Here is a 15737-nt window from a genome sequence, read left to right as displayed (position 1 = left end):
GAGGGAAAAAGGCCAATTATGTCCTTGAGACTTTAAACAAACAATGCTGCTACTTGGACTTTATTAGAGAAACTGGACTTCCTACTCAAAGTCCACTGCTATCCCCGATCATTACTCCAGTCACTCATTTTGAAATGAAGGATCAATAATCGGCTGTTTTTTCTTTGATTTTGCAGATTAGATCCTCACTCACCTATAGTAGCTGTTTTCTTTAAATTGGCTGGTTATTCTCAGAGTATTATTGCTCGTGTTGTTCTGTCTCTGCTGGTTATTGAGTTAATTTATAACCTCTATAACCCTGCTTTAGTGAAGAGCACGTACGCTAGGCTGGATCAATATCTGCTTTCCTCTTGGGTTAACATTGTTACCAAAACTTTGGGCTGCTTATTGCATCTTTGTGCATTAGTGGCAAGAAGAATGAACACGGGTTTCAGCTCACAAAAGCAGAAACTGTGTAACAAGGAATTTGTAAACAGCATTGCTGCTCATTTTTGTTTACTACTACACCTGCTCCGTAATGCTTTATCAAAGAAACCACCAGGACACGAGTTGCAAATGCTGTATTGTGGGTTAGTTGAGCTCAGCTGCTGTTTTCAGAGACAGTTTGTACTTCTCTACATCGCTCACCTTTTGTTTGTCACTCCTCAGCAGCAGAGAAATGGGCTGTGGTTAGTTTAGACTTGACTTTTGTCACAGCGGATCGTGTCATAACATCCCGAGTTTGTTTCTTTGCAGTTTTATTCTTGCCTTGTAAATTCTCACAAGAATACATGCTACACCCAAGTTGTAGCCCTGCTTGGAACGTCTTTCTTTTGTAAAACATGGGGAAGCAGCTCCTTATCAGAGGCGGGGAAGTTACCCATGAGTGCTTTTGCCTTATCACTATTACAGTTTTGAGGTTTATAAATATTTATAATTGCTGAAAACTAACTGGTTGCTTTGGTATGTAGTTTCATGATGTTGTGAAGTCGCAGACGAGGTAATGTATTAAAATGTTGTCACGTTGTGCTCAGTTGTGTTCGCTGACTTCCTCCGTCACTCTCTGATGAGTTATTTGAGAAAGGGGACCGAGTTAAAGGCGGTTATCTTTATTAAACGTATGGATTTCTTCTGGGTTTGAGCATTGTTGGGAACACTGTCACTGTCTCTCATTCACTCTATGGAGACAACAGTGTCGCGTCAAATTCTGATCACTCCCTGATATGTGATTCACCTTCCCACCAGGAAGATCAGATATAACCAGGTGTCCTTTTGAACCCCTGAGATCAGGGTTTCTTATGCTTGTTTTTTGCCTTGGGCAGTAGCCAGGCTGCTACCAGTAGCCCTGTTGCTATTGTGTCTGTGTGATAGTGGCGCCAATAGTAATGCCACAGTGAACTGCTACGAGCGGGGAGGAAAGTTAAAAAGCGGTCAATCTCTGCTTTATCCAGGAGATCACCGCATCAAACAGAGAAATGTATGATGTGCCATGTAGAGTCTGTACTCTACATCACTGAAAGAGAGTCCTTTCTGTTATGACTCTTAAAAAATGAGAAATCAACATGTTCTTGCATCTGGTGTTGGGTATAAGTCCTGCCTGTTGATGCACCACTAATGATGTGCAAAGCTGCTGGATCTGATCTAAGACCTCCCCTGGAGCTCAGCTGCTCTCAGTCATGCCACGGGACTTGGCTGGCAAAGCCCACACAGTAACCGCCTGTGCCTCATTAGGGCTAAAGTGCTCGGGGGACAAGGCCTGGGGATGTGGCTAAAATCCGAGCGCTCACTGCCTCCATCAGAGGACAAGAGCGGAAAGGGAAGGAGCGAGAAGACGGGGAGGGACGCACACTCGTGTGAATAAAGGAGCTCTTTGAGTTGAATATTGTCCTGTTGGTCATAACTGGAGAATATAGTGTCTGCTGTTACCATAACTTCAGAGAGGAAATGGAGAAGATGAAGATGGTGAAACTGATGAAGTAGAGGACCACTGGGAGAAACACAGCACTAATGGTCCCCCTCTGCTCAGTTCTCAACATACTTGACAGCATTAGCCATGGCTTACTGGCCAATTAGACAGCAGGAGAACCACTTCTGCTGAGTGCGGACCTGCTTGACACATCTGCTCTGATGCGACACTTTGCCTTTGTCTGTTTGATCTTGTCAGACACTGGTCCCTTTCTCAGATAAAAGACACCAGCCCTGTGCACAAAAGGATTTCTCCTAACCTTGGGAATCATCATTTGCCAAAACGAGCCATCCAGACATTTCCTTTTTAATGCTCCCACTGTGTCCACTCCCACCCTGAAAATGTAGGTGCGGCTGTTATCTGGCCCACTCACCATACTTTCCTTCTCCTCCCACGTTCTTGTTTTTCTTTTCTCGTAGTTTCCACAAGACTTTTGGATGACCCTGATTTATATCTTAAGGCTAACTTTTTTATCTCCCTCCCCTGTCACGACTGAAGGGGGAGGGGGGGTCAGTCTCAAAGCTCTGAGCTCTCCACTAGTCTCTCTTGATACTGAAGAGTGTGCTGAGGGGTTATGATAACCTGTTTTCTTGGCCAGTCTGCTGGAAGAGTTTTTGAGTACCTCTAGCATCTCTCCTCCTGCTCGCCTTCCCCCAAAAACAAAAACCGTCATTGAAATGATCACTGACTGTACAGGGAGTGCCACCTACCCACGCTTTTATTCCTGGAGGTACATAAAAGCAGAGTGTTTATCAAAGACAGCAGCTTTTTGTGAAGCTGATGGTTTCCCATCCAACTCACAACCAATAACTAGACATTCTGTGCCATTTTGATAGATCGTTCTGTCCAGTTAGCCACTGAGAGTAGTAATTCTTCCAGAGCTCAATAGTAATTTCATACACAGCATGCTGCGCCTCAGAATTGACGGACATTTCGAAAAAGACCTGGCCTCTCAAGAAAACACACTTTGTGTTTAGCTTCCTGCTGCATGGATATGTTTGTTCTTGCACTAAAGCTTCAAAGGAAAATAACGAATACAAATGACTCCATTCATTTATATTATCTATGATTTCTTAGGTTTGGGGTTTTCTTTTGTTTATGTGTCGTGATTTTGTACAGCGTCAGCCTGATTTTGAAATGTCACTTTTTTTCCATTTTTTTTTATTGATTCTCAACAATGAGTTGGCAACCAGATTGCAACCACTCTGACACCATATGATATGCGATATGAGGTACTTTATTATGTCATCGGGGGAAAGTGTACATGTCCCCAGGCATTACAAAATAAGTGGAGAACACCAGAATAAATTAAAAGTCTAAACACCAATTTGACTGTTGACATACTGTGTATGTTAGTACACCCACACCTGATTATTTTTTCTTCTTCTCCTTCTCCTATCTTCTCCTCCTCTTTTTCTTCTTCTGGTTCCCCTCCTTCTTCTATCTTCTCTTTCTTTGTCATCTTCTCCCATCATTTCCTCCTCCTTTCTTCTCCTTCCTTTCTTTCTCCCCTCCTATCTTTCCTAGTCCTTGTCTTCTCCTCCTCCCATCTCCTTCTGCTATCTCCTCCTCCTTTATTCTCCTACTTTGTCTTTTTCTCATAACTCCTCCTCCTTTTGTCTTGTCTTTCTTCTTTCTCCTCCTCTTCCTATCTTCTTCTTCTTCTCCTCCTCTGTCATCTTACATACATAAAAAAAAACATGTGACAAAGATGTGTATGTAATGGCAGCATGTTATTTACAATTTAACAGTACAGTTTATTGCAACATGCAAGCTGATAGGCCAACAATGGCTGCGCCATACATCATGTCAGCTCTAAACCTTTAAGTGTGACCCTTCTAAAAGACACGGTTCAGCATTCACTGCTGACTTTTGTCGGCTGCTGTACTATTCTACACGCACTCGTTCCTGGCAGCTTGTCAGGTTTCCCACTTTGAACCAGCTGGTATCGATGGTATATTTATTATGTCTAATCCCTCTGTGATAATGGTGCGAGAGTCACAGCAGGTATGAGAAATGCACGGCGCTGTCAGTGGGGAAGTCATTAATCTCAGTTCTGCCTTTCAGTCTGTGTCGCCTCTGAGTTCGTACACCTTCAAAGCTTTCTTCCCTTTTTCATGGTATAACTTATCCAATATGTTAAAGTTACAAGATAATACGCTTCTATTTTCTGTGGCATTGATGAGAATACTTGACCTTTTGGAAATGTAGCCGGCCTGCTGTTGCTCATTAAGACATTAGTTCATCCTGCCTTATTTCCCTCTTGGTATTTTGTGTTAAAGAGCAGCAGGCAGCTCACAAAGTGTAATTAGGTTCATAAGAGGTGTGTAATGAAGCAACCAGATTGCGGAAAATGTACATTGGTCGGTTGAGTTTTTTCAATTTTTTATTTTTTTTTTAAACAGTCATTGAGCTTCTTCACAACATGCCTCAAAGGAGATTACAAAGATAAACCCGCTCCAGAAAACTCTATGCAATTATACATGGTGCAGAAATAATCAGTAATTAATCAAATTGGTGATGAATAGAAAAAATTAGTCATTTCTTAAGCATGACTAGCAAACATTTACTGCTTCCATTTTCTGCTTCTCTCAACAAAAAATGTTTTAAGTCACATTTGACAATTTATCCCCAGTAATTGCAGCTTGTTATTTTGATAATATTTTGATTTAAATGTGCAGCTCTAATTAACATGGATATGACAAGTTTTTAAGAATTGATTTGAGCTTCAAGATAACATAAAAATGCAGGCACCCCACTAAATCACAGTGTTAACAGCAGTTGGATAAAGATGTTTCAGCAGTGAATGCTCAGTGTTGCTACAGTTGACGACTATTCTGAAGGAGAGCACAAAAGGCTTCTCTGGTGCCTGTGGTTCTGGGCGTGGCCCGTCTTTTCCCTTTTCTTTTTCTCGCCTTTTGGAACCAACAGAAGGGAGGATCAAGGATTTTGTCTGTTTGCTGTCCCTCATTCGAATTTGCATATGATGTTTGCCAGCTCAGTGATCGGCCGACTCTGTTGATCAAACAATAAACATTTGGTACGAGCGGTTTGCTTACAGCCGTGCCTGTTCGGTTCTATTTTATCCACATTGTAGCCACATGACTTTTCTATATGTAAGAACTTGGAGACTGCCGTACAAGTAACTCCTCTTAAATGGTTTAATTCAACCCCAGTCAGACTGAAATATTGCATCATATGCTACATATTAAGGTAATCATTTTGAATTGCTCATGCCGAGGAGGGGGGTTGCTTGAAATTGTAATTTGGTTTCAAATGATTTGGAGGACTACTGTCCAGACGGGGTGCTTACACTATAAAAGATCAGCTCATATGGATCAAGAACCGTTAAACGTTTGCTTTTGCAGCTTATACCTTACATCAAAAATGATTCCTCAAAGTGTGCACTCGTGTTTTAAGAATATCCCCCCTCCATTGTCATACTTGTTAGAGCGGAGATGGAGGTATACGGCTGCGTGCATGTCGCCGCTTCATGCTTCAGCAGCCTGCCACACCGGTGAGCACAAAGTAGAGGAAGAGTGAAGGCAAATTAAATACCAGACAATTGCTTGTATCTTGACCCATGCTGGTAAGCTTGCCTATTTTGACAGCTTTTTCAACAGCCTAACAGTCACTGCGCTCAAGTTCCTGAATCTCCCAGTCGAATGCACTCGTGGATAAAAAAGTAATTTTCCAGCAAAGATCCTGTCTTTTGGAATTCACTCCATTGGCTCAACTTAATTTGGCTTTTACTGAAACCAAAACAGAATACCATGGATGAAATAACAGTGAAACCCTTGCAGTGAAATGCAGTCTAATCCGATTATACCAGCAGGAATACACGTTTTAACAGAAATGTATCATTTAGATATTGATAATGATGGTATATGTTGTAGAAATACTTCAGTGGATTAGATATGTTGAGTGATGTAAAAGTTGCTACAGACTCAGTTCAGCACATCTTTCTCTGTAATATCCCTGCAGAAGTGAAATTTACGGGAGACTGAAAAAAATTTTTACATTTTGATGTTGGTGTTAATCTCACCTGCAAAGGCTGGCCACGGATTAGTTGAGCTCTATGCTCGTGCAAACAAGTCACCTAACCACTGGTGATGTATGCAACATGAAGATAGAGTAATCTCCTGCAAGCTTTTCTTGTGTCGGCTTGAGGCAAACAGGGACAATTGTATTAGAAAATAGAAGATTTCATTCACACGGCTGTAAATAGTCCAGTCCAAGTATTTGTGGACTGAAAACTGCTCTTTTATCAACCTGAAGTAGTTATGAGAGGTAAAAGTTTGAGGTTTCTGCCAAACACTGTGCAAAAACAATGTCTGTTTGATAGTTGAGCTAGATGAAAGGAAAAGTGACGGCTTTGGTATTTTGGTGTAATTATCAAGTTTCTGCTCACTGATCCTTCCTTTCCCAGTCACAATAAAAGCCTGTTCGCCTTCACCTTTTGTTTTTATTTGAACTGAACGCAACCAATTCGCACGTTAGAGATACGCACAGTCTTTGTTGTTCTGTGTTGCTGAGTGGAACCTTTATCTCAAGTGTCGTTTTGTTTGCTCAGAGCCATTCTATAGTGAGATTACCATATTAAGTCCTCCCCGAAAAAAGAAAAAAAAAACTGATTAAAGAAAATTATAGGCACCATTGTTTGTCTGGAGGAATGAAATTTACTCTGAGCAATGCTTAATTATTTGAGTGTCACAGGGGTTATAATCGTTGATGGTGAGTCAAAACAAAAAACAATCTGACACCCTGAGACTGAAATGGAGAACTCTGCATGTCTAATCAGTTACATAATCTAACCATTTTTTTTTCTTTTAATTGTATGATTTGATATCATGCGTGTAACCACGTGTGCATAGGTCTGGGCACTATATCAATATTACATCAGTATTTATAATTCATCTTTAGATGGTGGACATTGTTATATTGTGATTTTGCATAAGCGTTGTCTTTTGTGAATTTACTGGACTCCTCTACTTGTTCTAATACCTACCTTTACCCACATAGTCAGCATATCCACATTACTGGTTATTATATTTATCGAAAAAATATTAACTCAAATATTTTAGGAAAGTATCAATATTAACACCTATAATATACTCACAATATCGACATGATGGTGTTTGGACAAAAATAATGTGATATTATATTTTTTCACCCATTCCAAAAACTTATGAAGGGCCTTTTGAGGAGGTTTCAAAATGTCGACATATAAAAAAGTATGATATGACTCAAAACATGTTTTGAATTTTTGATTCTTCAAAATAGCCACCCTTTGCTTTGATTACTGCTTTACACACTCTTGGCATTCTCTCAGTGAGCTTCATGAGGTAGTCACCTGAAATGGTTTTCCAACAGTCTTGAAGGAGTTCCCAGAGATGCTGAGCACTTGTTGGCCCTTTTGCCTTCACTCTGCAGTCCATCTCATCCCAAACCATCTCGATTGGGTTTAGGTGAGGTGACTGTGGAGGCCAGGTCATCTGGCGCAGCACTCCATCACTCTCCTTTCTTGGTCAAATAGCCCTAACACAGCCTGGAGGTGTGTTTGGGCTCATTGTCCTGTTGAAAAATAAAGGAGGGTCCAACTAAACGTAAACTGGATGCGATGGCATGTCGCTGCAGGATGCTGTGGTAGCCATGCTAGTGTAACAGTGTCACCAGCAAAGCAGCCCCACACCATCACACCTCCTCCTCCATGCTTCGCGTTGGGAACCATGCATGTAGAGACCATCTGTTCACCTTTTCTGCGTCGCACAAAGACACGGCAGGTGGAACCAAAGATCTCAAATTTGGACTAATCAGACCAAAGCACAGATTTCCACTTGTCTAATATCCATTCCTTGTGTTTCTTGGCCCAAACACATCTCCTCTGCTTGTTGCTTTTCCTTAGTAGTGTTTTTTTAGCAGCTATTTGACCATAAAGGCCTGATTCGCACAGTCTCCTCTGAACAGTTGATGTAGAGGTGTGTCTGCTACTAGAATTCGGTGTGGCATTCATCTGGGCTCTAATCTGAGGTGCTGTTAACTTGCGATTTCTGAGGCTGGTGACTTATATGAACTTATCCTCAGCAGCAGAGGTGACTCTTGGCCTTCCTTTCCTGGGGCGATCCTCATGTGAGCCAGTTTCATCGTAGTGCTTGATGGTTTTTGCGACTTCACTTGGGGACACATTTAAAGTTTTGCAATTTTTCCGGACCTATTGACCGTCAATTCTCAAAGTAATGATGGATTGTCGTTTCTCTTTACTTGGCTGATTGGTTCTTGCGGGTAATTTGAGGAATCTAAAATATAAAACATATTTAGACATATTTCACATTTTTTGTTTACTACATAATTCCATATGTGTTCAATCATAGTTTTGATGCCTTCAGTGAGAATCTACACTGTAAATAGTCATGAAAATAAAGAAAAACCATTAAATGAGAAGGTGTGTCCAAACTTTTGACTGGTAGTGTATATTGCATTATAACCCAAAAACATTGCAATATTATTTTTGAGAGTCTGTCTTACACAATGACCAGCACAAGTACACCCTGCTAGATTCTAATCGCATCATTTTTCCTTCTCTTCTTTTGCAGGTACATGATGTTGATCAACGGGAAAAATGAAGTATTTATGATCGACAGAGACAACTCGATCTTCCATATAGCGAACCTAGAGTTTCCTTTCCGGAAGGATCCGCGTATCCACTTAGCAAATACTCTATTGGACGGGGTGAGTTATTGTTCTAACATACTTACATTTTCAGTGTGTCCACAGGTCCTATGTCTTAAATTAGATTTTATAAACACAGGGCCTTAAAAGCCATTAAATTGTCGTAAATCATAATGTGTGTTTTGCCATAAATATTTTTATCTTACTTAATTAATTTATCTTTTATTTTCCTTTTGTCAAAACGAGTCAGGCTCTTCTGAGGGAATCTACATGTCTGATGTTTTCACCTACCGCTTACTTTTTACTATATATTTGCACTTACCTGTTGCCAAATTAAGTTACCTTTTTAACTCACCTTTTAGTAGATCATTTGTCCAATAATCAGTCTTAAATTTGGTGAAATATAATAAGGTTTTAAAAGCCAAGAAATTCAAAGGTGCAATATGTAAGTGTTTAACCCCTCTCGAATTCATACTCCAAACAAACAGGCAACATATAACCAGAGTAATCACCAACTGGTGCTAACTGTAGCCGCAGTTAGCTCAGTTAGCCATGCAGGTAGCAGTCCAGACTGGGGGGTTCAGAGTGGCATCACGAGAACAGACGGACCAGTGCTAGCTGGTTAGCAGGCTAACTTCAGTAGATATCTCTGCAGGACAATACGTAGGTGTTTCTTCACCTTCTGTTGATCATTTTGGTAAAATTTTAGAGTGTTTTAAACTTAAATCTTTACATGTTGTATTTGAAGTGTCCGACACCTGTAGACACCCTGATTTCTTTTGGACCGTATATGCGTTGTGCCATGCCAGCTTCTGTTGTTGCTGCCTGAAAATCCCACAGGGTGACCTGACTGAAATCCCATCGTCCCCCTCCATCTCCAACCTTGCAGCACGCCCAGTCTGCCCCCGCTGTGCAGTCTTGCAGATAATTGACATTGGTTGCCAAACCTTAGGTGAAAGAACAGCAGGTTTCAGCCGGTCGACAGAGCCTGTCAAAGACTTCTGACAGGGAAAAGGATCATCACTGTTCTGAAGAAAAAGCTAATGAAATGTTTTACACTTTTTCTGTTACTCTTGTCTCTTTGTTCCACCACCGAGTTGTGTTGTAGCGCTCAGCGGTGAGCTCCCCAGGGTGGTGGCGAGGGTCGTGACTTATCCTCATCCTGTAATTTTAGACTCAGACTCTTTTTTTATTGGCATGTTAGGTCACACAGGTGCCGGCTCTCTGCCAGCAGCAGGTGCACATGTGTGAGTCATTGTCACACTCTCCTAAGTGAAAACATAGGAAAAGAAATTGCTGCGTGTTCATGTTGTCAGCTTAGATTTGATTATGAATGTCTGGCTGTGTGTTCCAGTACTGGAGATAACAGATAAGTTGCCGGTGATTGTTTTTTGTTTAGCTCCCGGCCTGTGTCTTTTTTTTTCTCTATCAGAATTTTATGTAAAATAGCTTCCTCTCGGCTTAATGGTTGCTGATTGATGCGGTGAATTTAGTTTCCTCACCCAGACAGGACATCTAATTGCAGCATATTAGCTCTCCTTTGAAGGAGCGTCGTGGATGTGTGCTTAAATTGCTACAAGGTTTGTTTTGACGCAAGTATTCATTTGTTAATGCTCCTGGCTCTCAGTTCAGAGAGGCTGTTTACGGCGAGCCCTGTTGAAGCCCAGCTGTGTTGTCTGATATGTTTCATCTTTTGCCCAAAGGCACTGGTCTTTGTCTTTACATGCTGTTACAGTTTTTAATGAGCTTTACATCAACTTGAGTTCCAAAATTGGATGAGTGTGCGCTGTAGATTGAATTCCTGGCGGTTTCCTTGGGCACATTAATGTATTCACCCGCTGCTGTCTGTGTGTGCAACGGTTCAGTGCGCCCGATTCATAATGATGGCAGCCTCCTGGAATGACATCATTTCTTCTCTCCAGCTCCGCCTGAAGTGCTGTGCCTGCCTCCCATCCACTCCTCTTTGTCCTCTTTGCAAGGCTGGCACTGGCAAGTGATCATTGATGTTTGGCCCTTTTGTCCAGACCTGATATTAAGTGAAATCACATCAGCCAGTAGAAATAGACACAAGTCATTATTTTTTGATTGATGATCGTTATTTGAAACACAACACAAAATGGCTTCGCCTGCTTGTGAAGCCAAGTCCCCGAGCTGCAGTTCTTCACATTCCTGCTACATTTTAGGACCAAGGCCCAATCCAAATACAGCCCTGGCCCCTACTACTTAGCCCTACACCTCACCTGCATCACGATTCCTGTTGGGATAAAGGAGAAGGACAAAGTGTTGGGATCAGGTTTGGGCCAATGAAAGTTGTAGCTGTCCATCGTTGATGGTTGACAGCCACTGACTATTGGGGTTAGGCAACATCATGATTTATAATGCGCCCCACCAGTAAACGCAATATAATGGGTGGGTCCCTTCTGGGTTGCCACAAGGCAAGGTTTGTGTTTGTGGCATCTGGGGAAAGAAAATTAAAAGAAGTCTGCTCAGTGTACTCACCTTACATCTCCATTCCGCTTGTCAAGATTTCGATTTGAAAATGGAGAATTTAGTATTGTCAATCGAATTTAAATATGGTATCCACACAGATACATTTATTTGTCAAATTCTTCTCTCGAACTCACTTTGTACAACTACTCTATGCTTCTGAGTGCACCTGAGTCAGAAACAGAGTCCAACAAGTAATTTAATGAAAAACTCTTCTGCTGAGGGTCTCTGTTGTATTTTGGTATCTCTCCTCCGCTGTTGGTCTGTGCTGGAGTTTGACACACTCAGAGAGACTTTATGCTGCAGTTAAGTATATGTGTGCCGACAGAGACATGGTGGTGCGTCCAAGTGCACATCTAAGAAAATCAAAAAGCAAAAAAATCCTGCGACGATTTTCCGCATCACCATTCGCGTGAAAGTTACAGAAGCGGAATAGGGAGGATGGCTTCGCTCCCCTATATCATTGACTGCAGCCTTAAGACATCTTTTATCAAAACTCTGGGTGACATTACAGTCATAACATTAACATTTTCTACAGGCTATGATTCTCTGTAGATCAAAAACACATAGGAAAGGTAAAAGACTTGACAGCCCAGAACAATATTTGTGTTGGCAAAAAGGAGCTATAATCCAAGTCTTTCCTTCTGGTTTGCGTCCTTGGTACAGCTTTTAAAAAATTTAGTAGAGTGTATCTGTGTGTGTGTGTGTGTGTATACTCTACATAGACATAGTCCAGTTGCTATAGGGTGCACTGTGCATGTGTGATGAAAAATTAAAGATCCCCAACAGGGATGGAACTTACCAACATCCTGCACACATAGAACAGCAGTGGCTTAACTATAACGTCCACACCGGCCGAGCACAGCGAAAAATCCCGTCACAGACCTGAAGATGGTTTGTTAATCAGTTGGGCCAGAAATGTTGACAACTGTGTTGTAATATTTAAGACAACCACGACAGCTAAGTGTCTGGATTTTAGATAATGCCAATTATTGCGTTGCACCAACAAGGATTAATTTTTCGAACCGGATTAAATCACTGTTTAACTTTAAAAAACAACATTAACTTAATAAACGAAAAACTGTTGCACCAAAACTTTAAACTGCATTTGAAACCGTGATTCCTATCATCCAGCCATAACTCTACCATGTTTGTTCATTTGGTCAACACTGGTGCATTATGGATGTAAAAAGGTTTTATTTCCCAAAACACTGTTTTCGCCATCTCTACCTGCTCCCCTTTTGCCTGTCTGTTACAGCGGTAGAGCCCAGTCGCCTACATATTTGATGAGGAGAAAGGGCACAAATGTAGTTCAGTAAACGTAGTCCTTCACCTTCAATTTCTTACCGAGTAAAAGTACCAGAGCTGCGACTCAACTTTCCCGCACACTACTTCAGCCACGGTGACGTCTGCACATTCATCTCTGCTGTCACTACTTCACATGGTTGTGTAACAGTTCTTTGAAAACTAATCATGTGTCTGCTGGCCGTCCCGCACCATCGCTGCACCTGACTCTCGACTTGAGAGTTTTGCATAATGGATGCGCAGTGCTATTTCTGCTTCATGTCCTTCTCCAACGGACCCTACCACACACACACACACACACACACACACACACACACACACACACACACACACACACACACACACACACACACACACGCACTCACCACACCCACCTCCCCAATTCCCTGTTATCCTTCCCATTGCCGCAGGCGTCCCCCTTTCCGAACATGGATCCCCTTGAGAGCGCTCACCCCCCCTTGTGTCACACTTCTACCCCTCCCACTTAACTACTTTCAAAGAGGAACCATTCTCTACATACTAAGGACTCTTCCTTTATGTTTTCTGAACATCTTCACTCAATCGTATATTTTTATCTCAATAACTGTGTTTTTTTCTTTTCACTCTCCTGACCCACCTTTTGTCTTTATCTCTGCAGGAGATGATCATCGACAAGGTGAACGGTCAGCCCGTCCCCCGCTATTTGATATACGACATCATCAAATTCAATGTGAGTAGCCCGGCCTTTTGAGATTGTGTTGTCTCTCCTTTGACCTATCACTCCCGAAAACCGTCCACATCAAGATGTCAGACAGAATAAACAAGCAGCACATTGAAAGCGTGCCATTTACTCTGTGCACTATCAGCAGCTCCTTCTCCTCTCTCCAGTACCAAGGGTTTGCTCCAGCAGAGGAAATTGTCATTTCTGTGGCCGCAGTCTATCAGCGGTGTGTAGCATTTATAATCAGAGCAAGGTGTGTGCGGGGGGGGGGAGCATTGACATGGAACAGGATTTGCTCATTTTGAAACCGGAAAAAATCTAATTCCCAGTTGGGTTCCTCCGAGGCTACACTCAGCAGAGAGGTTTATCCGCAGTATTTGCACAGGGATGATGCTGCTTGACAGTCTGCATGCTGGAGTTAAAGAGCATGGCTCTGCTTGACCCTGCACCCTGTCACGCACAGAGCTTTACTAAAGCCTGACCTTAACCACAGCACTGGGGCTGAACTGTCTGACCCATACTGAATATTTATTAGCTCAGTTTTTATTCTTCCACCACTGGAATTGACTTTGATGAGCTCCATTAACTTTTTTTTGATAATCACATGATTACAAAAAAAGGAAATTTTCGCCCAAAACTTTTAACACTGACAAAGTCATTGTGAACCTGATGAAAAATTCAGTACTCAAATTGTCGTTTGGCAGCTAATTGCCCCAGTACATCTGCACATGTGAAATGAGCTTTTGTGTATTTGTGACAGCATGTTCCTCCTGTTACATTATTTTGACTCTGACATTTTCCTTAAGAACAGCCTGAGGACAACATTACAAGGCTGTTAATTGCCAGCACTCTTCCAAACTATAAATTAATTAATCCCTTCAATTGATCTGCGTGCCGCTTATGGGGAAGGCACAGAAACAAATGAACATGCAGTTTGCCTTCAGCGAGCCTCCGCCGTCTTCCTGATAAAACTTTGATAAATGCCTCAGGATGAAGGGGAGGGGTTACTTCAGCCATTACGTTTGTCCGTCGCCTCCTTTTCTCCATCGATCAGAGGATCAGCACAAGCAAGCGGCTCAATAAGGGTTCCAGCGGTAATGGGGGTGATGGTGGGTGGGTGGGGGTACGTCTTTGTAAGTCGGTGCAGAGGTTAGCAGCTCCACATGACTCCCCCCCGAGCCATCAGCAAAGCGCGGTCTTATCGATCTTAGCTGGCCATTATTAGACTTCTCCATTATCTGTTGTGGGCTGCACCTTGGCACTGAGGCTCCATCCGGAAACTGAGGATGGAAATGCAGCAGGAGGGAGAACACACCACCTGCCAGACTCATGGCCTGACGTGGCACCTTACTTGTTTGGAAAGTCAAATGGACCACAGTCCTTGGATTCTTTTGATTAGAAGTGATGAGAAGTGCGTGTTTGCTCGTCATGATGGGTAATTTAGCTGTGAGTGAAGGGTCACAGTTGACTTCTGTGGATTTTGATGGAGATATGAGTTAGAACAGTTGATAGTTATTAGTCACCATACAGAGCATTATTATTCTGAAGTCCTTAATTCTCCAACTACGCAAGTGATTGACCCGGTCTACCAACCTGAGTCATGGCATGAAGTTTTTATTTCTTATGTTGCTGAAAACTATAAAAAGCCTCTTTTTTTTTTTTTTTTTTTTTTTTTTGTCTTCCATAAAAAGTTTTTGGTGATTGTCAGTCACTGTCAGCTCCCCCTCTGTGGGGGAACTGACAAGATGTGATGAAAGCACAACAGCAATTACATATATGTCCTTAATTTTGAAGGTTGCTGTAGAAAGGCTATCATTTTGAGAAAAAAAAAACTTGATTGACCTGGTTATCTGTCAGCATGCCAAAAATGAACTTTCTTTAGGGCGGAATTAGACGAGATAAATGGCTCAGTCAGATAAACAGCTGAGCAGGAAGGAGTGCTTTCAACACTCGCCGCAGGAACCTTATCTGTTAAGAATAGTTCCTTCTAAGCAACTGTAGCCTCACTATGAAGCTTCTCTGCAGTCACATCTCTGGATGGATGGATGGATGGATGGATGGATGGATTGATGGATAGATGGATAGATGGATAGATGGATAGATAGATAGATAGATAGATAGATAGATAGATAGATCAACAGGTTTTACTGGTATCATTAGCAGTAATATTGACAGTTGCTTAAATTTGCTCATAAATCACACTACATCCACGCCAGTCTGCTGGGACTTTCATCTGCATTTTGCATGTGATTATGACATCTGTGTGCACCTTCATTTCCATTTCCATTTCAACATATGGTTGAACAGGTGGACACTGATGAGGGAAATGAGGTGGTTATTACGGGGATAATTGTACTAAAATGTAGCAGCGGAGGCAGCACTGATGCTCTGGATTTTCTACAGACTGTGTATTCAGTCATCCATCGGGAACCCTTACCACTAGATGCATATGCCTTTATTAAGTACAGGTCACAGGAATAATGCTCCCTTTTTATGTTGTTTTCTTGGATTAATTATAGAAGGACATTTTGAAATCAAAGCAGTCATGTGCCTTAATTTGTGTGGTTGGAAATGTTTCTTTCTCCATCCTTAAATTCTCCTCCAGCCACCTTAAACCCTGCTGAAACATAC

General features: G+C 41.9%; 1 protein-coding gene across 1 annotated transcript in view; it reads left to right on the top strand.

Annotated features, from left to right (window-relative positions):
- rngtt (RNA guanylyltransferase and 5'-phosphatase) overlaps nucleotides 1-15737 on the top strand; it is a 100507-nt gene that overhangs the window by 19270 nt on the left and 65500 nt on the right. Inside the window, exons 9-10 of the mRNA XM_030406042.1 lie at nucleotides 8539-8674; nucleotides 13044-13115. Of these exons, the coding sequence (XP_030261902.1) occupies nucleotides 8539-8674; nucleotides 13044-13115 (208 nt within the window). The remainder of the gene's footprint in view (nucleotides 1-8538; nucleotides 8675-13043; nucleotides 13116-15737) is intronic.

The sequence above is a fragment of the Sparus aurata genome, chromosome 22, assembly GCF_900880675.1.
Source record: "Sparus aurata chromosome 22, fSpaAur1.1, whole genome shotgun sequence".
Classification (NCBI taxonomy): domain Eukaryota; kingdom Metazoa; phylum Chordata; class Actinopteri; order Spariformes; family Sparidae; genus Sparus; species Sparus aurata.
Note: the sequence above shows the minus strand (reverse complement) of the source record. Positions and strands in the feature narration are given on the sequence as shown.